This window comes from Polistes fuscatus, unplaced genomic scaffold (assembly GCF_010416935.1).
Source record: "Polistes fuscatus isolate 324 unplaced genomic scaffold, CU_Pfus_HIC Scaffold27, whole genome shotgun sequence".
Lineage (NCBI taxonomy): Eukaryota > Metazoa > Arthropoda > Insecta > Hymenoptera > Vespidae > Polistes > Polistes fuscatus.
In genome coordinates this window covers 2,281,439-2,305,824 of record NW_025113104.1, presented here as the reverse complement: position 1 = coordinate 2,305,824, position 24,386 = coordinate 2,281,439, and the positions used below count along the sequence as shown (strand labels likewise).

The window sequence follows — 24,386 nt, the reverse complement described above, 5'->3', positions numbered from 1 at the left end:
TTTTTATTTGAGTGTCTTAAATTGCTTCATTTTAAAAATATATATATAAATGCATTTCTGAAGGCACACACATGTTTATATATTAAAAATTAAATATAATTATATAAAATTCTATATTACAATATAACTATACTATATAACATATACTATCAAAGTATTTGTCATATATTATCATATACTATCATATACTATCAAAGAATATTGCATTCTTTTATAGTATTGTACTGTCATCGCATTAAGTACTTACTTACTGGTACCATTGATGGTCAGGTTATTAACTAAGATGAATGTTGTTACGCAAGAAGTAAGCTTGTGAGCTTCCATATACTTTTGTATTCTTCGTTACACTATTAAATAGCTATTAAATAGCGCAAAAAGTTGGCACAGAACCACCAGAACTAAAAAAAATGAAGATATACATTTAATTGCTGGCTAGAAGCTAATTCGAAATCCATATTTTTTAAAATTTTTTATTAATTATTTAATATAATTACATGCTAGAGAAAAATATTGGTCATAATTTGGTATATAGAATCTAATAGCAGTGAATTGATATACAGCTCTCTCTTCCTCTCGTCCTCCTCTTCTTCATCCTACTTTCAATCTTCTTAGTTAATATATTTTCTTCATCTCTTTTTTTATATCCTTCATACCAGGTAACTCGTACTCTAAAGACCAATAATTCTTATAAACGGAGGGAACCTTTCTTCCATTTTCCTCGATTTCCTTATTCACTTCCTCGTCCAATCTCGAAATTCGATCCTTTTTGTCAAGAATCGTAGACAATGTTTTTAAGGTTTTCTTTTTCTTCTCCTCTTCCTTCTCCTTCCTTTTAGTTTCTTCACCAAATTCTTCGTCCGAATGTTCTTCTAATTTATCGATAACGTCCTTGCTAAAATAACGCTCGAGAAAATCTTTTTCTTCATTGATCATTTCATCTATTCTTCCTTGATCCTTCGTATAATCAAGTTTCATATGATCCATGCGAGTATTTTCATTTGCACGCTTATACCGTGGCTCCCATTCATCGTCGTCAACTAAATCTTCTCTAGTTGGATCTTCCGACATAGAAGAATAATTACTTTTAGCATCGTCCACTAGTTCTTTACCATTCTCTCTTTTATTATTATTATTATTATTATTATTATTTTTGGTTTTTGGAAATTTTTGAAAAAATGGTTCGCTTTTTAAAAAATCATCCAAGTCGAAAGGTTTATTATACTCATTAATGTCAAATTGAATTTCCGGTAGAACGAATCCTTCATCCGTATTTTTCCTTACTTCCGATTGACTCCTAACGTTCTTATTATTCTTCTTAAGATGATTTTTCTTTTCGTGATTAGATGTTTCCGATAATTTAATGTTTGTTGCACCGCGTGTTAAAATACTTTGATCTTTATTAGCATCTTCATTGTTATTTTTGTCGGAATATTCGTAACCTAACGTAGTTATTTTGTCCGTATAATTGTTCGATATATTCGAAAAATTGTTGGGATCTATATATTGTTCTTTAGCTAATCGACGGTCTTCTTCGTCTAGACTTTCCTCTCTCTCATCCGAATAATCAGGTATCTCGACGTATGGGATTTTGTCTGGATCGTAATCAGGAACTGAAGGGACTAGTTTGTTGTTATCCAATTTTTCAACAGGCATAGAAGAAAAAGAATACTTTTTCAATTTGGTGCTATCGTTTGTAGATGATTTATTGTCACTCAAATCTTTGGTCTCCTTAGAATCAACGTATACTTCATCAGGATTGATAATAATCATTTCATTTTTGGATTCAACAATTGGCTTTAATGTTGAACAATTATCGACATTTTCCATGTCCACTTTAACGTACTTATCAAATTCATCCTCTTCCGGAGGTCTCCTCTCATCGAAAGGTATTCCAATAAACAATTTTTTCTTCTCGTTCAAAGACCCAGTCTCTTTATAAGGAAAATTTAAATCTTCGATTTCCGAGCCGGACGTAACGTCTTCATCCTTGAATATCTCTCTGTGTGTTCTCATTGGCGGTACCACGATCTTGAAAGTCGGACGCGTGTCGTTAATAATCTCCCATATGCGTTTGTAAAAATCAGTATAAACGTTTACATTCGTATCAGTTATTTTAGATTTCTCATCTTCCTGAGTGAGTTTAGGATGTCGATAGAGTTTCAAATTATTTTTCATTTCTGCCGATGAATTACTATTTTCATTGGCGGAACGTTTTAATCGTTTGCCCGTCATACTTTTATTTCTTTTTCTGAATGATCGATTCCTCTTACGCGCGTTTTTCATTCCTTTATTCTTTTTTATTATTTTATCGATGATGCTGCTAATTTTGATTGCTTCACTGTCAGAAGATTGCTTGAATTCATTATCGATAAGTACTATGTTATTATTTTCCATGCTAAGTGATAAAACGTCACTCGTAGATACTTTTTCAATGAGTCTTGTCCATAATAAAGGTGTATATCTTTTTTCTGCATATTTATCTTTTCTTTTTATAATCTTCATCAAATTGGGATTGAATAATTTTGCGTAGCGTTTAGGTAGAACATTTTTCACATCTCGATTAGTTTTGCGAGATTGTTGATGCTGAAATTGATGGAAATTGTATGTATTAAATTCTATGGGTTTACCATTAATGAAAATATTTCGAACCAAATCTACTGTGCAAGAAATCTGCAAAATACTGGATATTTTTAATGAAATAAGGATGATGATAAGGATGAGAATAAGGATGAGAATAAGGATGATATTCGTTATTTTTCAATGGCACTATTATCAAAGTGACTTTATTTCTTGATGCTCGTTAATATGTACAAAGTATACGTATAGTAATATAATAATTGATAACTACGACGAGAGCTACACAGTGCAGTGGCGCAGAAACGATCATCTCATTTTTCTGTTTTTTCTTTTCTTTCCTTTTCTTTCCTTTTCTTTTCTTTTATCTTCATTTTCTTTACGTACATTTCTGTGCCATTGCAAGGGCAATTATTTACATAATGCATTTTACGATATAATACCTTAGACGGCTAAGAAAAAACTTATTGTAGTCAAGTCAAGCTACGCACATAATCGCGTCATCAAGAAAAGTTTAAAATGTATGCATGTATATGCAATTAAATAGATATATCGACGTATAATTTTCTTGTTTTTTTTTTCTTTTTTCTTTTTTCTTTTCTTTTGCGAAAATGATATCTGAAGATGGACCCGTTCTCTGGTGTGCGTGTTCGCGCGCGCATTACTTTCTCGTGATGCCCAGATAAGAAGCAATGCCGTTAATACTCTCAAAGAAGATTCGCAAAGCGTCCTGTTTCTCGTAGTGGTCCCGTACCGTGTCCGCATTCACCGGACGTCCCGGCACGTCAAGCAAACGTTCCTCCACCAAACGCTACAGTACAATAGGTTTTTCTTTTTTACATTTGTAGCTGTGTGCCGATGACAATGGTGGTGCTGCGTAAATAAAACTGGTAGAAGATCTAGGAAAATTGATCAATGGATGGATCGATTGGATGATTGACGGATAGATGAATGGATGGATAAGTTTGTTTATTTTTGTGCGTATATGTGTCCCTATCTGTGAATAGTTTTTATTCCCTTATCAAAGTATCTAATTAAAACAAAGTTATAGTGCAATCAAAGTGCATAGCAATAATTGCGTGAAAAAATGCGTGATATACTATGATTAGATATTTCAATGTTTTTAAATCGAACATTAAAGTATTTCAAGTTTAGTATTATACTTTTTCCTATATGTGTGTTTGTTGTGTGCAACAACACATGTTAATTGATACATATTAATATACGTGGTGTGTATGTATTTTAGTAGATTCGCTATGCACTGTGCAAATGAAGTCTTCGCCTCTACGGGATCTAAACAACAAAACAAAATTAATACTATATTCTAAAGAATGTCTCTACGACGATTAGTATTAATGATAAATTTTGATTTTATTGTCACTCTCGGTTCCGACATTTATACGTCGTTTAGAACACATTTAAATATGTTCTCTGTCACTCTAACATTTACTTCGATTAACTTATAAATTATATGAACATCTAATGAAATGTTTTTTCTATTATGCATATCTATTGTGCATATCTATTGTGCAATCGAATAATTATTTTTTTCTGTCGTTTATTAAATATAATAAATTATTATTATTATTATTATTACCATAGTGTATTTCCAAGAAAAAAAAAAAAAAAACTAAAAATACAAAATTTTACTTTACTGTTTTTCTATAACTTATTCATTTGATAATGAATAAACTACAAATGTAATTATGACTGCACCTAAGTGCAATACAAAATGAAACAAAATAAGAATAAAATATACTAAAAATTTGATATGTGCGTATAAGCGTGGAAACTTATGCAAGAGAGGGTGGGGATGGGTACAGTGCAATATTATACCCATTTTTATTAGGCGATGACTATGACGAGATTATATAATCGTCTTAAGTATACATTTTTTTTTTAATGATTCTTGTTCTTGTTGCTTTTGTTGTTGTAGTTGTTGCTTGCTTGTTTTTTTAATTTTTTTCTGCGTGCATCCCTAGGCAGTGTATCTTGGATTAGGATGTCCTGGCTCGTGAGACATACTACGTGATGGTGGTGGTGGTGGTGGTGGTAGTGGTGGTGGTGGTGGTGGTGGTGGTGGTGGTGTCGGTGGTGGTTTCAATATGTAGTATCCCGGTGTATTTATATTTATATATATTTTTTTTCTAATTGTTTTTTTTAATATATTATTTTCTCTAGTATAAAACGTGGATGAGCCCTTTTCTTATTTCCCAAACGGCCCGTACTGTCGCGCTAGATTACTCACGTATTGCGTGGCGTGGCTCGTTGGATACTCGGCCCATTTGCTCAGGTCTATGCTTGGTAATACACCACTACGGCAAGGTACTCGTGGATTGCTATTAACACCACATCATCAGAATTCCTATTAGTTGCGTCAGACCATTCTTATCCAATAATTTATTTCATTTTCAGATAATTTATGTCTCATGCTTTAGTTGCTGTTTATTGGATCAGTATTTTGAATACTATACCGTAGTGCTAAAATACTAGACATCGAAAGTGTTAAGAAAATTTGTAAAAAAACTCTAACGTAACCCTAAGGCACGTTTATTTTTATTATAAATACTCTGACGAAAGATATTGAAAACTACTGAAAAATACTGAACAAATACTGAACAAATAAACAACATTCTTATGTCAAACATCATTTTCAGAATATTCCCCCTAAATAATTAATTGTGGACTCTCTCTCTTACATTTCGTGATCAGGTAAAACCATAGGATATATTTGTATGGTATCTATGAGATCCGTGTTGTCGCATATCATCTTAGCCAGTTTCGTCTTACGAATCTCATTGAGTTGATCTAGAAAAGTGAAAGCGAGTTTTGCACTCTGTTAGAATAGTACTAATGGCCTTGGGGATAAAGAAACTCGAGAGGATTCGAAAGGATCGTACCGAGGGTGAAGGACGCTGGTTGATTTGGTAGCTCGTACCAAAACCTATCACCACGTCGTGAATGGCTAAATTGCGTAGCGATTATACAAGCGAAGGTTGGTCCAAGCATACTACCCGGAAGAGGTCGTTCCGATACACCACCGGACCACAAATCAACGTCAGCTGGATGTCTGTTAGAAAAGATGTTCATTTAATATTTGTTTCGGAAGACGATTACGTTTTTCAATTGATTTCAAAGAAAGTTTTTTATACTGACTCGAAAATTGAACTATAGCGTCCAATAGTCTCGTTTGGCATGGATCCGAACAATTCGTCGAAAGTATTAGCCTCAGGTAATCCGCAGTATTTTCTGTAACGAACAAATTTCATTAAAAATCCCTATCCTTGTTGGATCAAACAAATGTTCTATGTGCATACTTACCGGAAATCCATGTAACTTGGTATACCAAATTCTCGTCCACGTTGCATGTTGAATGATACCAAATCCATTCCGAATTTTGCACCAACTTTTTTGAACAAATGATTGGTCACCTGCATAATAATAGTGAGTTAATTTTCTTGTAAAATTGTAAATCTCTCTTCAATTCTCTTGTATCGTAGATACAAAATGAAAGTTATACTTCTTGGGTTATAGAGTCATCCATAGCTTGAGCAACTTGATTCATCAGTCCCATAAAGTATTCGTCTAAAACTCCAGCACGGTAAAGGTCGTACGGTCTTCTGATTAGATCCGATAATCTTTTGGAAGCTTTAGAAATATTCAGAATTGATTAGAAATTGATATTTTTGGATGAATGTGTTTATTTAAAAATTTACCAATAAATTTGTGAGCTTTGCTCCATCGTTCAACAGCAGTGGGAAGTAAAGAATGTCCAAATCTGAATGCAGCAGCAGCGAATGCATCGATTACACCAGGATTTACTGTTGGATCGTATCCATCCCAATAACCCTAAATCAAAATAATGAATTTTGTAAGCTATTAGAAAATTCCGAATGCTGATTACGCGTTGTTAGAATAAGACGAATTACGTTTTTCTCGAGAAGAAGCCCAAACTTTTCCATGACGTCTTTCCCCAAAAGAATTGGCAAAAACTCATTATAAGTGATATGTTGAATTTCTGCGATGACTATGCGTCTTGATTCCTGAAACAGCGTCTCATCGTCCCAATGGGGATTAATACGAGTGAGTACCTTCGCAATCCTGTTGTGCTCTCTAGCGACCAATGTGTGCATGCACGTTAATACCAGCTGCTCGTTTACACGAATTTCACCTAAAATAGAAAAATCAAATCATAAATATTCAAATGGACAAAGCTTTTACGTTAGAATATTTGTGTATACTACGCCGCATGGTATAATCGTGAGAATTATTTTAAATAAGATTATCGCGAGAGATTGAAGAAAGGTATCTTTACAATTCTAGCGTGAACAGTTAGTTGAGAAATGTCCATTAAGCAGCGCATAGTTTTATTGTAATGAAGTAACCCCAACGGTAACTCATTTTCCATAACATTTTCCCACGTCATACCTTTCTTAATCATAGATCAAGGAGAGCGGTAGCTCGTGTGAAAGAAAACAATTCTAATTACATCACTTCTACATCGTAATTGATATAGGGGGTGAGGCAATGAAAATTTAATTAATTATTATAATTCTTAGGAAAAGTTTTGTTTCTATTTTGTTTTGTTTTGTTTTATTTTATTTTCATTAAAACATCTTACCTGCTTCAAAACAGTACATCGATTTATTCGGACGAGTGCATCCTTCGTCAGGTATATCCAATTTCAATGGTAATAGATCTTTCAATCCGTACTCGTTGAAAACTGGATTCATTCTTAACAATCCACCGTAACCATTTCGCAGTTTCCTAAAGAAAAATAAAAACGATATATTATTCTATTATTAATTTTTGTCGTGAAAGCGAATCACTTGATTCGCGTTTAAAGAAGTTTCAATTTCGAGCACGTGATTGTGGGATCGTCACTAAATCGGGCCACTTTGATCGGGGCCAACTGAGCAATAGTGAATCCTATGATGTGAGTCTGCTGATAGAAAGTACAGGGTGGGTGGTACCAACGTGGTTTGAAAACGACGTTGGAAAACGACGTTGGAACGACGTAATACTGATTTATCGTCGTGAATGACGTAACAGATGCAGGCACACATGTTGGCAGGATAAATAAAATTCGATTCCGTATCTTGGTTTATCCTATCTAACCGATCTAGAGTGTAAAATCATTGACTCACTCCTCCCAATCGTGATTCAGTTCGTGAAATTTCAAGATCCATAATATATCTTAAGATGTTGATTTACCTAGCGAAATTTTCTGTAATTCCATAAACAGTGTTTCCATCAAGAACTCCAGTAAGCAAGTTAAAAGGTACGCGTGATCCAAGACGACAACCCGGTCGAACAGCTGGGAATGCTCGCACAAAGTCCATACATTGAACGTTAAATAATCTGTAGAAGTAATCATCTTCTGGTATACGAATTTCGTTGCAGTAAGGATTCTTCAAATGTGGAGGACGAGAACAACATTCTTCGGGGTCATTACGATTTAATGGATCTGAAAAATGTTATGAATTGATTAGATCATTTTTATAATATATTATTGTTTCATATTTTTATATAGACGGGAATTTGAAAGAGAAATATAATACTCTTTGCCGAAGTAAAGTGAAAAGACGGAGTGTAATGTTTTTGGAAACAAGCATGGAAACAGATACAGCAATTGGCCTCGTTGAATATAATCTTGTCGTCACTGTGATCGTTCGCTTTCTCTGCTAGTTACCTACCCTCCTTTCGGTATAAGATATATGTATTCAATATGGAAGGGTCTCACCACACGCGCCAGGATAGTTGCGTAATATTCTTATGGGTTAGATAATTGATAATCGAAATGCTTTCTAACACACGTTTCATTTCTATTCTTATAGTATAATATATAGGTGTCACATGTGATCTCTCTTAGATTTATTTGCTTGATTATATACGATATATTAAATCATCATTGTCATCATCTCGTAACTCGAGATTGATCAGTAATCTTACAAAGTAACTTTCCTTTTTTTAAACGTACAAACACAAACACGTTTTGAAAGTATTACGTAGAGAGAAAGACCTTACCTAAAGGTGTTCCAGTTAGCGTATAATCATGATCCATGAATTGTCCCCAGGCTATTACCATGACAGTACCAGCGTGGTCATGATATCCCTCATCTGGATGCATAGTACGTGAAACTATTCTAGACAAGGGTAAATCTCGTCCACTTACTGCTATCCTAGGTGCTGATAAACCATCCGAGAATCTTGGTGGCATCAATCTAAAAATGAACAACAACAACAACAACAACAACAATATAAATAAAATAAGAAGGAAAAGATAAGTAGATAAGTAGTAAAGATTGTAGTCTTACCTGGTGAACGGAGAAAGAGTCGAACCCCATGTTGGATTTTGTAAATTTGTACAGAGTCCATCGTATCTTCGATATTTTCCTGGTCTACATTCGACGTTGCTTAGAAAAGCGGGACAAACTTCGCGTATTAATGTTTTCGATGTGTCGATCAATGGTAGGCTTTTCTCAATTTCCTCGAATGACAGACCGTACCTGTTAAATCGTGACATGTTTAATTGATTATGTTTAATTGATTATTCTTAGTCATACTCGTCTCGTTCATTTGTAACTCACGTTTGGGCTAGATTAGTGGAAATGTCCAGTAAAAGTTCACCGACCGTAGCCAAATCTTCGGGTCTCCAGATTTCGTTCTTGGGTTGTGCGACGTCTGTTTGTCAAACATATTAAGATTTCAATCAGTTTATGTAAGATGATCATTATTTATTCTTCTTGTATTTTATTTCTCTTATATTCCCGCGCAATGAAGTTGCATAAATTCTTAGCCAATCTTGCAAAATATCTCGAGTATTCGCGTAAGCGTCGTTTCTCAGCTTGATGGAGTTTCAAATAAACGGGTTCAATTGTAAATGAACAAAAATTCTTCTTGACTGGGATTGAGTGATATTATAGCAGAGAGAGAGAGTAATGATTATAGCAATCGTCTTACTTACTGATGCGTTTCCTCGCCTCTATATAGGCATGATTAACTGCATCGTATGTGATACAGGTTTGTGATCCCGCAGTAGGTGGACTATAATAAAAGATAAGTATTTAAAAGAATCAGAAAAAAAATAACTTAAAGATTGAGTGAGCGAGGGAGTGAGGATGCAAAACGAAGGCAAGAGAGACTGCGATCTTTGACTCTTAGAGTATTATTTACAGCTTCCCTTCTCTCCGACTTAATTACCTAACGTGTTCTAGCCTAGTTTACAAACTATCTTTATCTCTCTTTAAAACACTACGTTTAGAAACGTGTTCATGGAACCTGTATTAGGTAGGTCGCTAGTTGTTACCAGGAACAACCGAAGAAAAATAGGCGAATAAAATATCTTTTTTTTAATCGAATTCGTATAAAATATAAAATAATATAACAAACACGCGAAATGCATCTATATTAGAAAAATGAATAAATAGTTACATATAGGAAATTAGAAAATAATATAATTGCTCCGGAATGTCCGGAATCGTATTAAAAATAACTTCAAAAAATATAGAAATGGATATACACGTATAAAGTAGATAATATTTAACGTATACCGCACAATTTTATGTTCACGCACGAAAGCTTGCATCTTAAGGGATATTTTGTATCATGGTAACTCGAAACTATATCTTGCAGAGTATCCGGAGAATCGACTCATATCCTGTTTCTTCTAGCTACGAAATACAGTGGTGGCATTGACGTGCCGCCGCCCGTGGCTTTTACCATCGAAGGTTGACCCAGTGGCACTCTACACATATCTACGTGTAGGTATTATATGTGTATAACACCGTTTACTTTCCGATCCGTTCTTTCTTTATTATCCTAGTCGCCATTTCTTCCGCGTTTCGACGGACGGACCTAGCGACTCATACTCCGTGTGTCGTGTCGTGTCGTGTCGTGTCGTGTCGTGTCGTGCATGACTCACTTTTATCCTGGATTATTTTTGCATACACGTAGCATTTTTATTTATTATTACTATGTTTTATGCTATGTACCGTCGTACGGTACATAAATAACTGTCTTTTTAACTGTCTTTATAACCCCATTTGTTTCTATTTGGAAATACAAAAACTTTCGACTTATACTTTCTCCCTGTTTTCTTATATCAATTATGTATTATATACGAAAAAAATACAAAAGAGAAAAAACGTAATCCTATAATCTATTAAAGAGAAAATATCTCAATTTGATTGTATTATTAAAAATGTTATAATTATTGGTAATATACTGGATGTAAGAATACTCGTTCAGAGCTAGTTTGCTAATTCGCTTTAAAGTTGCATAAGCATACTCGTCGATTTGAAAACGGTTCACGCATGGCGGACTGTAGCCTAGATAAAGTATCTATAAACTTCACCCACCGACTCCTCTTATATTAGATTTATCGAAGTGTTATAGATACTTTTTATATAATTCACATTTAACATAGTAACTCTTACTTTTCATAATATATATTTTTTATTTTATTTTATAATAGGGAGCGTTATTTTACATTATATATTTGTAGGATTATTTAGATCGAAGTTATTGGAAAAATTCTTTTTTTTTTTTTTTTTTTTTTACACTAACTATGGAATCGTTGATCCTAACACGAATGCATTTCTACGAATGCATTTCTACGAATGGAATTCCGAGTTCGCGTCCTTCTCGGCAATGCCGAATGCAATCTCGCTTAGATTGCCTAGAAAGTACTCGTTAAAAGTGCGTTCATACCACGGTATATATTTACGTTGATCAAAGGGAGAAAGAAAATGTCAGGAATAAACGTACAATGCTCCCATAGTTATCGCATTTTACGAGATACCAACCATTATCGGCGTATTCGATCATATCGAGGTCGTCGTCGTCGTCGTCGTCGTCGTCGTTACACGTGTTCTTTTTATTTTTATTTTTGTTCTTTCGTCGAGAACTATTTCAACTATTGGAAAACATTTCTATATTTGTGTTTATACAATTTTCTTATTTCGAAATAATATTTTTCTTCCTAAAATCATTTTATTGTACAGAGTAACACATAATTTAATATATCTAATCATATGAATATGTTGTTATATAAATTCAACCTTGAACAATATTTCGATTAACAACGTCGTTCACTTGTTCGTTTGAACTTTCATATTAAAGAAAAAGAAAAAGAAAAAGTAAGGTAATAAAAAGAAACGTGACAAGAAACACGTTTCTCTTTTGCGCGAACACCCTTAAAAAAGAAGAACGAACCGTAAAATACTTTATTCTTTCTCTTTCAATTGGAACGGACCGGACCGGACCGGACTCGCAGTAAGACGCACATAATTTTTGAGAATTCCTTTACGTAATTCTCTTGTACTGTCGTAATCGGCATTCTTGCGTGTGTGCGTAAGTAAGTAAAGTGTGTACTTATGTTCGTTCATGCAAGTAAACTATTATACAAACTCCATGCCGATCGAGTTCGTAAAGACAGAAATGGGAGGTATTTGCAAAGCACCACTTCCATCACCACTTCCATCACCACTTCCATCACCACCGCCATCATGACACATTTGCGATAGCAATTGATTCTTTTTGTTTTTTATTTTGAGTAGATTAGACTTTCGAAAATCTTTCTATGAAACTATTTTCTATCAATTATTCTCAACTTCGTTTCTCAATTTCATTTTGTAATGAATTTTTGTTCATCAGATGTTGCAGTTAGTATCAGGGAAAGTCGATGGAAAGGTCGAATATATATAGAGAGATATATTTTGTCCCTACATTATCGGCGATCGACGATATACAAAACGTATGTACAAGAGTGAAAGTAAAAGTCGGTCTTATGTTTCGTTTACTTAGTCACAACGGAACTCGATCGTTTCCTCCTTAACATATAAATTATTGTTGTGTTATGGTTATTTATTTTAGAATAAAATATGAATGATCAAAGAAAAATGAAAGAAATAATACTTACAAATTTCCACGAAGTAAATTATAAGTGTAATCGAAAACACTGGTCCTTCCAGGACCATCCAGGATCAAAGCACATTCGTCGCTGTTTCCATAAATCTCAACCGGTTGATATTGCAATCCTTCGCATACGTGATCATGGCCGTTGAGCCCAATCAGTAACACCACAATTCCTATTATCGCGGTCCGCGTTCTCGCGAATCTGCAACGTGAAAAGAAAATTAACAAAAAAAAAAAAAACATCTATAAAGAAACATAAGCAATTTTTAGGGGATTATATTATCTTGTATTTTGCTTTAAATAAAAAGAAAATAATCGTTTATTCTAACAATGGATTAATCATCGTTGTCAATAATGTGTTTCGCTCGATCGATTATTCATCTCTTTCTTTCTTCCAATCGGTGAAAGATCTAAATCAGAGCTCGTAACGAATCACATGAATCGAAGCGTTATTCCGATCACGTCGAGATACGAGAAATCGGAAATCGCAAGAAAGCGAGAAGGTTCGGGAAACGATGCGCTTTTTTTTCGTACCGATATTTATATCCGTTAACTTTCTCCGTTTATTTCTTTTTTCTTTTTTTTTTCTTTTTTCTTTTTTTTTAACGACAAGTGAACAATTTATATTGTTAAGCCAGGTCAAGTTTTTTCTATTGACCTTATGAAAGAAAATTTGAAATATTGTAATAAATGAAATTTCATCGAATTAGATCGAACTGCAGAAAATGTGCACTCTGAGGAAAAATGAACAATATTTGATATTCGTAAATTCTACGAGATACAACCGAAGTAAAGAATTATGAAAGTATTAATTTGTCTCCATCACGTTGTTGGTTGCACGTTGGAGAAACGATAAAACGTGCAATTTAAACGTCGATGCTGAGTAAGCTTTAGTTGACTATCTTGTTGTAGCATCTTTTGATTCAATGCAACTATCGTGTAGGCGGACAGTGATTAAGAGCATTCGCTACTAATATCTTCTAGTTTCTCTATCTATTTCTCTATCTCTCTCTCTCTCTCTCTCTCTCTATAAATTATTGCTCGACATCTTTCATCTCTTTGATCTGTAGATTTTTTATTAATAATTATTAAAAACCATAACTGCGAATTTTCTTTCACCGGTGAAAGAATATCGAAGCCACGCGAGTAAAAGGTATGTGATAATTGATAGGAATAATAATAAAGAAAAAAAGAAACCGTATGATATTTTATTAAAAAATGTTAAATAGAATTTATTTATTTTTATTTATTTCTTTGTTTTCTCTTTCTAAATTTATTACAATTTATTCGAATAGATAGAAGGTGAAAGTCACCGTACATAAATTTGAACGAAATATCGGTTTATTTTCCTATCTTAAAGGATCGAATGAAAACAAGTAATTCGTTAATTTGAACACGATAAGAATCATTTACAAGTTAGTCGTTTAGTGCGTAAGGAAAAAACGGACGATGCAGCAAGAATCACTTCCTCGTTGCATAAGGGCGCATCGTAATGGAATTACGAAAGTCCTTCCCTCCCATTTGATACCGCGGACTATTTTACGTGTTTGCGGATTATGATATAATCTTGAAGAGAGTGGAAGCTGGACCTTCCGTGTGAAACTCTCCTTCTTGCATCGATTCCTCGATAGGTAAAATATAGGAAAATTTCTTGCAATTAGTTTTCTAATGATATACCTGATTTTCTTTTCTTTTCTTTTCTTTTCTTTTCTTTTTCCTTTGCCAATCTTTTACCCGTGTTGTTGTTAACTCTACATGATTTTCTTTTTTTAATTTTCTATTTTACTTTTTGTCTCTTTATTTTAATTGAGGATATCGTTTCCTTATTTTTAACTTTTAGAACTAAACTTTTGTTCTGATTCTTTCTTATTTGGATAAATGGAGAGAACGTTGAATATTTGTTTGCAGTTAAAATTGTACAAACCATTAAGATAAGAAACATGTTTTTAGAAAACTAAAATTAAGGATTATTTTCTCGATGCGATGCATAACGGATTCTCCTTTCACTTCACGTAGTAGTCAAGGAGGTTAACGTGCATTTCGCGCGTGCACCTCGCGTGCACCTCGCGTGATAGAGATAAACAAGCAAGTTTCGTGAGATCCCCGAATAATCTCTCAGTAGTTCTTTAAAATTAGCTACATATTTACTTTCTTTCTCACTTTCGTCTAATTCAATTTTTCTAGCTGGCGTGAGTATAAATTTTAACATAGGGCTAAAATATAATTTCAACGAAACAAGTATAATAAAATAAAATAAAATAAAATAAAATAAAATAAAATAAATATATATCAAAGAAGATATGAAAACTCACCCTTCGAGCATCGCGCTGAACTTTCCCCGAGTGGTCCACGTTTTCACGAACCGAAACAAAAGGAAAATTAGAAGAAAGGTAAAAAAGCAGATAAAAATGACGAGGTTCAAGGGATGAAAGAAAAAAAATAAATTAAACAAAAGATAACACTTGGATGATAACACTCGCGTGTTTGTTGCTCGGATCCTGTAGAAACACTTGGGGGATTGGAGCACTGAGCAGAGTCAGAAATGCGTTTAACCGACGAACGTGTCTTGTCCACTTTTACTTAGCTTCCTTTCGGCTAGCTCCAGTTTGATACTTGCTTGCGGATAAAGTATCTTATGTTGTAGTAGGTTACTCTTTCACTTCACCGGTCGCCGGTCGCCGATCGCCGATTTACTGACCGACGAACGTTGCTAAACTCGGTTACCGTCAACTCTCTTTGCACGAAGCTAAGCCTTCATAGCATAGTTGTACTCCTCGTTCCTTCACACGACTACTCGACATTCTTCTTATTCTTCTCTGTTTTCTTCTTTCTGCATTGGTGCTGGATCCCCCGAAAAGCAACCTTCTCGACAGTTGCCTCGCTCGAATTGGACGAGATTTCGAAGAGGTAGGAGAGAGACGATAGTGCTCTACACTTGGTCTACCCCTTTCATCTCGCTCAGGTGGGGAGAACATACATGTAAGTATAATACTTACCTTTTATATACATAGTAAACCAAAAATGTGTATAAGTATGGTTAGTCATTCTGACGAATACATTCCTCATTATTACATGAAAGTTCATTTTCCTTTTACTTCTTTCTTACATTTGGAATAAAACAACCAGTTTCGAATACTTAAGAGGATACTTTACGAATAACAAATAAAAGATGAGTAACTTGTGGGGATAGAAATAAATAAAAACACTTTATGGATATGGTAACCACAATAGAAATTTATTTGTGAATATGATTTTAGAGAGGATTCGATGTGCTTCGTTCGATACGTTGTTCGAGAGACTGCGGCTACGAAAAAGCAGTAAGCCAAAATTATGTACGAGCACGGTTAGTTATTTTTACGAATATATCTCATGAAAGTACATCATTTTCTTTCATATTTTCAACAAAGTAACCTGCTTGGGGAAAGCTTTAAATGGATATTACATTAATGAGAAATAAATGATGAGTAATTCATATGTTAATTTTAATAATTATTCTTATTTCGAGTCAAACTAATCAAAAGGTACAATTTCATAGGAAATTCTATGCACGAGGATATCTACAAATGGTCTGAGGGAAGAGGGAGGGGGGGGGATATATGTGTTTTATATGCAAGCATTTACTTTGTACATATACTGGCCAACCGAAAGTAAGTATATACATTTCATTTTTTGTTCAATTTGAATAATAAAACGAACAGAAAAACCTGTTCTGAATCCTTAGATGGATACTAAACGAATGGGAATCTGGGAATCATGACAAGTGATTTACAAATGAATTTTTCTCGAGTAATCTTTTCAAGTAGATAAAGAAGAACATTTACATGAGGAAGTGAGTGTACGTAAGTAAGTGCATAATTTGTACGAGATGAGAATGGAGTCGGTTGAATGAATAAAGGAGGAGAAAGAGATGAGGAAAAAGAAGAAGAAGAAGAAGAAGAAGAAGAAGAAGGAAAAAGGCGTAGCTACCGTTCGCGTTTTACTTTCCTTTCTCTAAACGAGCGCCACACGACTGCTGCCCTCAATTTGAGACATTGATTATCTCGAATAACTGGATGGACATCGAACAGGCCTTTATTTGCAGTAACAAATATAACAATTAAACAATATGATGGCTTTTTATTATTATCTCAATATTTTTAAACAAAATTAGGATCAGTATTAATAAAAAAAACAAAAGAAAAACGAAGATTTTAACACAGCAAACGTATCACAATAACGTAAATTTAATATTAAATAGATAGTCGGTATTCTTAATAACATAATACTATGTTTTTTTATACAAATTTTCAACGCTGATGTAAACTTTCCCTTTTTATTTGCAAATACTAATCATGCATATTTGCAATACTGACCGGAAAAAAATTGTTTCTATGGTGGACTCAACATTTTTCAACCCACACTCACGTATATATATATATATATATATCTTTAATAATTTAATGAACAAAATACTGATCAAAATAATATCAATCTTAAATAATCGAAAGTGAAAGCTCATTACTTTCTAGTAACGGAAGCTATCTAAAATATAATACACGTATCGAAATGCAAATTACAGTGAAAGGGTGTGAATGGATGTTATCGAGTCTGTTATCTTTCTCACGAAACTCGAACAATATTACAGAGGATAAAACATTAAAAATTGTAAAAAACACATTACCTAAGATGAGTTAACTATTGACTTTTCTTTAATTGGTTCGCACGTTAAAAGACATTTAAAAATATTGAAATAAAGCTTTCTAGATGAATAAAGATTTCTTTCGATTTTACTAAACTATATCGATGAAATTGGAAGAGCCTCGAGCTACGATCTCTTGGCCAATATCATCGATCCATTTATCTCGAGGGTCCATGGTTAGCGTGCTTAGTTGTTCGGTTAAAAAGGACACGCTCGTTAAACAAGCTCGTGATATTCTCTCTCTCTCTCTCCTGCACCCCCTTCACAATTTCGTACTACGTGTGCCTACGTAAGTCAACATACACAGATACATTACCGGCCAAGAGAGAGAGAGAGAGAGAGAGAGAGAGAGTTTAAAATTCCTATTTAAATATAAAAGAACATATTATATACGTGCATATTTGCAATTAGTTTACCGAGCGTTTCTAATTTAATATTTTTCCATACTTCTTGTAAATAATTGCTGAAGATGTCACAGTAGGAATGTTTATTTCATGAATTATCTTAAATCGAGTGTATAAATTATTGAAGAGTATTATGGGCATAAGAAAATGCTGAAACCTTTTTTGAAACATCATTTAACTTGTTTATATTTAATGTAATATCGATTAATTATTTTTCAATTTATCAATATGTCCGATTTTTATAAAAATCAGCATTTCATACTTTATATTTCATACTTTTGGCTAGTAGTGTATATACACGCGTATGCATTTTTCTTTAATACGCTTTTTTTGTCAAGCATTACTCGACATTTACCTTGTCTCGACGACTCGTCGACATTCTCCTTTAAATTGGATATAATTATAATATAATTGTTTAGTGTGTTATCGTCTTGTTGACGATTCTCATTCATCACAATAAGCTTTTATTGCATCGTAAAATTATCTAAACTGTGGATAATAGGTAAGAAAGTTTAAGAGGGTATCAGAAATAAAATGAAGTTACGACGTGATTAATAAAGTGGTATTACCGAGTAGTTGAATGAATGAAAATGAATTATTAAACTTATCTTGCTATCTTTCTCTCTCCCTCTCTCTTTCTATCTATCTCTGTCTAATACTTTTCACTACCTTTGTTTTCGTGCTAAGGTATATAAATCTTTTGAAGAGAAACAAAGAGAGAGAGAGAGAGAGAGAGAGAGAGAGAGAGGGAGATAGTGTATTAATTCGTAAGTACATTAGTTGCAAGAAAATGAACGTTTGCTGAGATTACATGGTCGAACGGTTTCGATAGAAAGTATAATAACGGGAATGAATTGTCTTGAACCGGTCAGCCATTACCTTGAGTCATTACTATAAATATTTTAAAACGTTCAAGGTGTGTTCATTTAAATTCATCCCATCAATTTGATATATAATTAATATACATTTTTATATTATTTTCAAAATGATTTACACCATGATAAAGATGAGAAGAGTTGTTCAAAATAGTGTAGATGAATGTGATGTATTTTTTATTGAATATCTTTCTAATTTTGTTTAGTAAATTTATAGACGATCGAACATCGATAGCATTTTAATTTACAGGAATTTCTTTCGTTACATTATTTGGTAGAGTCTTTGATAAATCGTAACAATTGTGACTTTCAAAAATCAGTATATAAAAAGAAGATAAGGAAAAAAAAGAAAGGAGACAGCAGACATGAAAGAAATTGAACAGCCGGTTAAACCTATCCAAGAGAATTTGAGGGTACGCCATGAAAGATTGGATCTTAATAACGTAATCCGTTTTTTAATGCGCGCATTCGTGCGTTTCAATATGGATCTTATCTTATTTTATAATTGACAATCTTAAAGATTAGAAATTAGCCTAAAAGTTTTGTCAGTGTTTGTTACGTTAAGTAAAAATTCTTTGGCGATGCGTACATTGATTTTATCCTGTGTATCCTTGATTGGGGCGACTCCGGAAATTCTTTTGGAATAATTTTTTTAAACAGGTTTGACTGTCGATCGAGCGCATGAGCACGCATTAACTCGAGTATACGAGTGACATAATGTATTTCTTTTTTTCTTTTCTTTCATTAAATCATTATGATCGTTATACAATCGATAACATTGTATGCAATTGAGAAAGTATTTTCACTATTATATATTGTTCTTTCTAATTACGTTAAAATTGTTCGAATCTATTTCAATTAAAGAAGTTTGAGTTTATTTTATTCTCCGAAGGAAAGGAAAGTTGGTCGATAGTAATTTGATGCTTTTATTGAATAAGACGCGAACAACGGAAATCGATATGCAGCCCTTCTGCATTATTGTGCAATATCAAACCCCTGTTCCTTTATTCTCAAGGTACCTATTACAAAATCCAGATTACAGAATCCGAAACACGATCACTTGTAGGCATTTGAATGTCCTGTGCTACAGCATAATATGTACAAAGAAGAAAGAAGAAAAAGTGTTACACTTACACAAATGCATTTTCTTCTTATATATATATATATATATACACGCATACTTATATGTAAAAAAGAAAAAAGAAAGATGTCGGACCTTGGCATTTCACGCTTTTCTGACCCAAATTTTATTTTCTGCATTTCATCATTCCTTTCTCATTTTTTAACGTATTAATTTAATAATTTTCCTTTTGTTTTTATTGTATATTTTTTTTTTGTTTTTTTTTCTGTTTCATTATATAGATATTTCTATTTCCAATACAGGCGACACGTTTGAAAGTCGATATAGGAAAGACTATCCCTACGTACGTATGTCCGTTTAGCACGTTGAAACCGATATCCTTCATGAATGGCAAGACCGAAAGTGACAGTACCGAAGACCATACCATTTTCTCTTCTAACTTTCTATGATTAGAAGTAGAAAAAAAGATATAATAAGGAGGGGGACGATCAGTTGCATCGAAGAGAAAGATTATTATTAATATTAATAATATTTTATTTCATATTTTTGGTTAGCCTAGAAATAATAGTTACAGGTAGAAATAATTATTTTATATCATTTATCCGAATAATGAAAATATATCGAGTTACCCGGAAACTTTGTGCCGATTTATACAATATATATTTTTTGTTTATATAAATTTACCATATAAAACTTAAATGTTGTTATTAAAAATTATATGTTTATTTAGTAAAAATATATATATATATATATTAGATATTTGCCTGATTATAAACCGGCACGAACTTTCTAGTTAATTCTATGTTTGATATAATAAAAGTAGGATTATCTTTTAAAATGTAATAAAATAACACATGATACAAATATGTTTCCTATTCCTGTAGAAAATTGCCAATGATCAATCTTCATTCTAAATTTGTTTCGGCGTAAAAGAAGAGGAAGAAGAGAAAGGAGTCTTTTGAAGAAGGCGATCAAGCATAAGTTGGTGAAAGAGATTGAGATCGGGAGAGAGAGAGAGGGAGGGAGGGAGAGAGGCGTCCCTCGTAAGTAGGACGGATCAGGTCTCGTGATACGATTTTTTCTTCAACAATTACCTACCTCTCTGTTAATAAATCTACACACGAGAGCTCAACTCGTTGTTTCGTAAGAGATTGTAAAAGACGAACCAGAGAATTTCTCCAAAGTACTTACATACTTACACGTACATATATAAGTACTTATGCATCTGCGTAAGCATGTATTCATCCAATTTTTGTTCGTCAACGTTGATAGCAATTAATACGAAACAATGCAGGAGTAATAGTTACTCGTGTTCTCATTATAGAACGTGAACAAATTCTTTATAATTAAACACAGGAAAGGTGATCTTAATTTTTGCAATTTTTCAAGTCAAATTTATCGAGATCGGTTTGAAATATTAGAATTTTAATTTGAAGCATGTATGCTTTCTAAATATTACGCTATTTTAATTTTAGAAATGATATACAACACTGACTACATAAACTATATTTTTTTTCTCTTTCTTTTTTATTCCTTCTCGAAATTCTTCAGGAAGGTAAATTAAAGGATTATTGCCTTATTCGAAATTAATTGTAATTCGGAAAAGTACACATCGAGTGTGACATGACGAAAAGAGATATAAAGATTAAGTTTCTCCTTACGTACGATCAATTTCGATCGATTATTCTTCCGAATCGTCTAACTATAATCTCTGAATCAAATCTGAATCAGGGTGGTCATCGAGTACTTTAACAACTCGACCCTGATCGCGTACGCTATCTCGAAAGAACCATATTCCAACTTGTTGTGTAGCAAAGATCAACTTTCGCTTCGTCGCACGCGTTCTCTGCGCAATCTTGCATCTCGATGCACCTCTTATGTTAGAGTCCTCGGGATTTCTCGAGCGAGATTGATTTTTTTCTTTCCTCGTTGTACGATATTTCAATAATCACCCTTTTTAATAGTGTATTTTTCATTTATCAATAATTTCATCAAAATCAACGGAATATAGTTTCAAAGTTTTTTTTCGTATCCAACGTGTAATTTTTTAACGGTATTTAGGGTTAATTTTACAAAATCGTAGCAATGGGTTTTTTTTTTTTTTTATATAATATTAAGTAACCATTAATCACGTAAAGATGATTTGTTACTTTTACATGGAAAATAAGAACATTTAAGTTAAAGTGCTTGGTGTTTTAAAGACTCGAATCTTGTCTGTCGGTCATTAACACAGTAACCACGGCTTGTAATTAGTTTAATTAGTGTCGATCAAGTTTTACGAGGATCGGCCAATGGTAATTCATCGATAATCAATTTCCCGTAAACGTATGCAGAAAGTGAGAGGACACAAGATTCTCGTAATAGCTCGTAGACGACACGTTAACTTTCACAACGAGAGCAAGGTCTCCTTTTCTACACATCGATCCATCGTAATCTTTATTTTCATTCTCTTTTATTTTCTTTTTTATAGTTTTTATCGCGTTTGGTTGTTGTTCGTCATCGATTTGCATGTTCGACGTGTTACGATCTAACTGGTATTTTATACCTCTTCTTTACCTTCTGTTTTTAATCTAATTATGACGATGCAATATGCATAATTATATATAATTACAAACTTTGAAAATTTAATTAAAAAAACACTAAGAGAAAGAGGAATAATCTTTCTTTATTGTTATTTTTTTCTTAAAAAGAAGAAACAATTACATAGAGGTAAAAGTGCATCTGTTATTATTAAATGCCATATAGTAGAAATACAAAGTTAAATTCGATCATTATCAAATGATTTCGAACACGCAACGCCATCTTGCATTTCTCTGATGGGATGATAAACAATATGATAAAATAAAATGATTCAAATCATTAACCCATCTTCGTAGTTGGCGAGGAAGAACTCGTACTACTTGCACCACTTACAGTAGTAGACGGTGTTGTTGAACCTGCCGACGAGGAAGAAGAAGAAGGAGAAGAAGAAGTCACCACCGTTGTTGTCCCTGCATTCGATGAAGGATTTGATGAAGGATTTGATGAAGGTGCATTAGACGAAGTGATTGCAGTTGTAGGCATCGTCGCTGTAGGTTCTTGTTTCGGCGTAGAACTTGTTGTCATTGTCATTGGTGGACTTGTAGTGGTCACGAGCAATACCAATTCGGGACATAATTTCAAACACAACGAATTCCAAATAAAATTCCAAGTGTTTATATCGACGCAATTAAATTGACAGTACATGCGTCGAGGTGTTTCAAGTATCCCAAAAATGTCTATCGTTGATTCGACATTCTGAAAATGATCATTCAATTTATGGACTAATAAAATAGAAATACTCTAATTAATAGAGATCATTTATTTTACTAAATACTTATCATTAATAAATAAATATACCGATTAACAATGAAAATTATCGTGGAAGTTTTACCTGAAAGTAAATTGTACCGACGAAAAGGAAGAAAATCAAAGTTGTTCTGTTAAATGGCGACATGACAAGAAACCAAGAAAGATTCGTTAAGCGTGAATACACAATTATAATAAGTACGATGCGTCGGAGGCAGCTTATTTATAGGAAAACACAAATCGTTAATATTTTTTCTTTTCATTTTTATTTAGTTTTTATTTCGTTTTTATTTCGTTTTTATTTCCACAAGATAAGACAAGCTTCGTGACAACGAATCGAGTAATAGTCTTTAGCGACAGCGAACGCTTTTAAGTTTAAATGTGTTTCTTTCTTTCACGGGGAACCAACTACTTAAGTAGACTTTTTTTCTCCAATGTTTTTGTTGTAATATTACCCATAAATTCCACATAAGTAATTGAAACGCGTGCCTGATACGCAGTTGTTAGGATAAATAAAAAAGGAAGGAAAAACCGCGAACGTGTCTTTCGACTTAGAAGATTAGAATGGATTGTTTCGACGATAACGGGTCACCTCGAGGATTAACATGCGAATAGATCTTCTAATCGGAAGAGATTATTTTCGGTTTTGCCCGGGCATACGAACAGCTTGAATTTATATAGCTCAATTTGTATGATGCACTGATCTGTATGTATAAACCGATTCCAATCGGTTCATTCATATATACTCGTTTAATATTCTGCTGTAGATTAGATAGACGGTATTTCGTTGAAAAAAAAAAAAAACCGTGTATAATTTAACCTTTTTTTTTTATAATGTCTACGGATATCCACAATGTACAATATTTTTATTATAAACATTTATTATTTATTTCGAATTTTCAGTGTATCAACGAAAAGAGCATTCTTACAACGAAATAGAAACAGAAACAAAACGGGCATTCTTGAAAAATACAGCCTCTATCGATCTATGCTATCTCCCTTGAAATATTGCAATGAGTTGATAACAATAAAACCAACAAAGAGTGGTCTAGAATATTCTTTCGGTTTATTTTTTTTTTCTTCATCTCCTTGTCGTCGTACCCTTTTCTCTGCCCACCATTATCGATCCTCATTCTTTCCGTTGCAGTTTTCCTTTCGCGTTTCTTTCTCACGAAGTTTCAACGTTTTTTTCAAACCAGTATAATGTTTTTTAAACAAATGATTTTCTTCGTTTCTCGGTTTATAAAAATATGAATTAATTGCAAAAATGAATAAGTATTTTAAAAAGAAAATATTACAAATAAATATATATATATATACAGTATGATTATTTAAAATGAAACACTAGCTACTTGTGATTAGGTTTCCACTCTAATCTAGATTAAAAGAAATAGTTTTCAAAATCAATCATTTGCTTTGAAATTTATCAAATTTTCTACATGTTGTTTTATCATCTGCACAAATTATCTACTGTCGGTAAATTAGAAACTTAATTTACCTACCTTCGATATAACGCAAACTGTAAAAAA

The 24,386-nt window shown here is 33.2% G+C and overlaps 2 protein-coding genes across 2 annotated transcripts; both read right to left on the bottom strand.

Moving 5' to 3' along the window:
- Window positions 1-612: 612 nt before the first annotated feature.
- LOC122518877 (bromodomain-containing protein DDB_G0270170-like) lies at window positions 613-2,232 on the bottom strand. The gene is made up of 2 exons (XM_043637993.1): window positions 1,179-2,232; window positions 613-1,058 (listed from the first exon to the last, which is right to left on the bottom strand). Exons 1-2 carry the CDS (start codon window positions 2,230-2,232, stop codon window positions 613-615), a joined length of 1,500 nt encoding a protein of 499 aa, XP_043493928.1.
- Window positions 2,233-2,750: 518 nt separating this feature from the next.
- On the bottom strand, window positions 2,751-14,843 carry LOC122518961 (chorion peroxidase). Its single transcript, XM_043638101.1, has 17 exons — window positions 14,805-14,843; window positions 12,497-12,694; window positions 9,542-9,621; window positions 9,165-9,258; window positions 8,892-9,083; window positions 8,602-8,798; window positions 7,789-8,041; window positions 7,196-7,341; window positions 6,504-6,745; window positions 6,291-6,423; window positions 6,095-6,222; window positions 5,896-6,005; window positions 5,731-5,823; window positions 5,475-5,644; window positions 5,274-5,382; window positions 4,823-4,913; window positions 2,751-3,385 (listed from the first exon to the last, which is right to left on the bottom strand). The coding sequence occupies exons 1-17, from the start codon at window positions 14,813-14,815 to the stop codon at window positions 3,236-3,238; spliced, it is 2,397 nt and encodes a 798-aa protein (XP_043494036.1). The 5' UTR covers window positions 14,816-14,843; the 3' UTR covers window positions 2,751-3,235.
- Window positions 14,844-24,386: the final 9,543 nt, after the last annotated feature.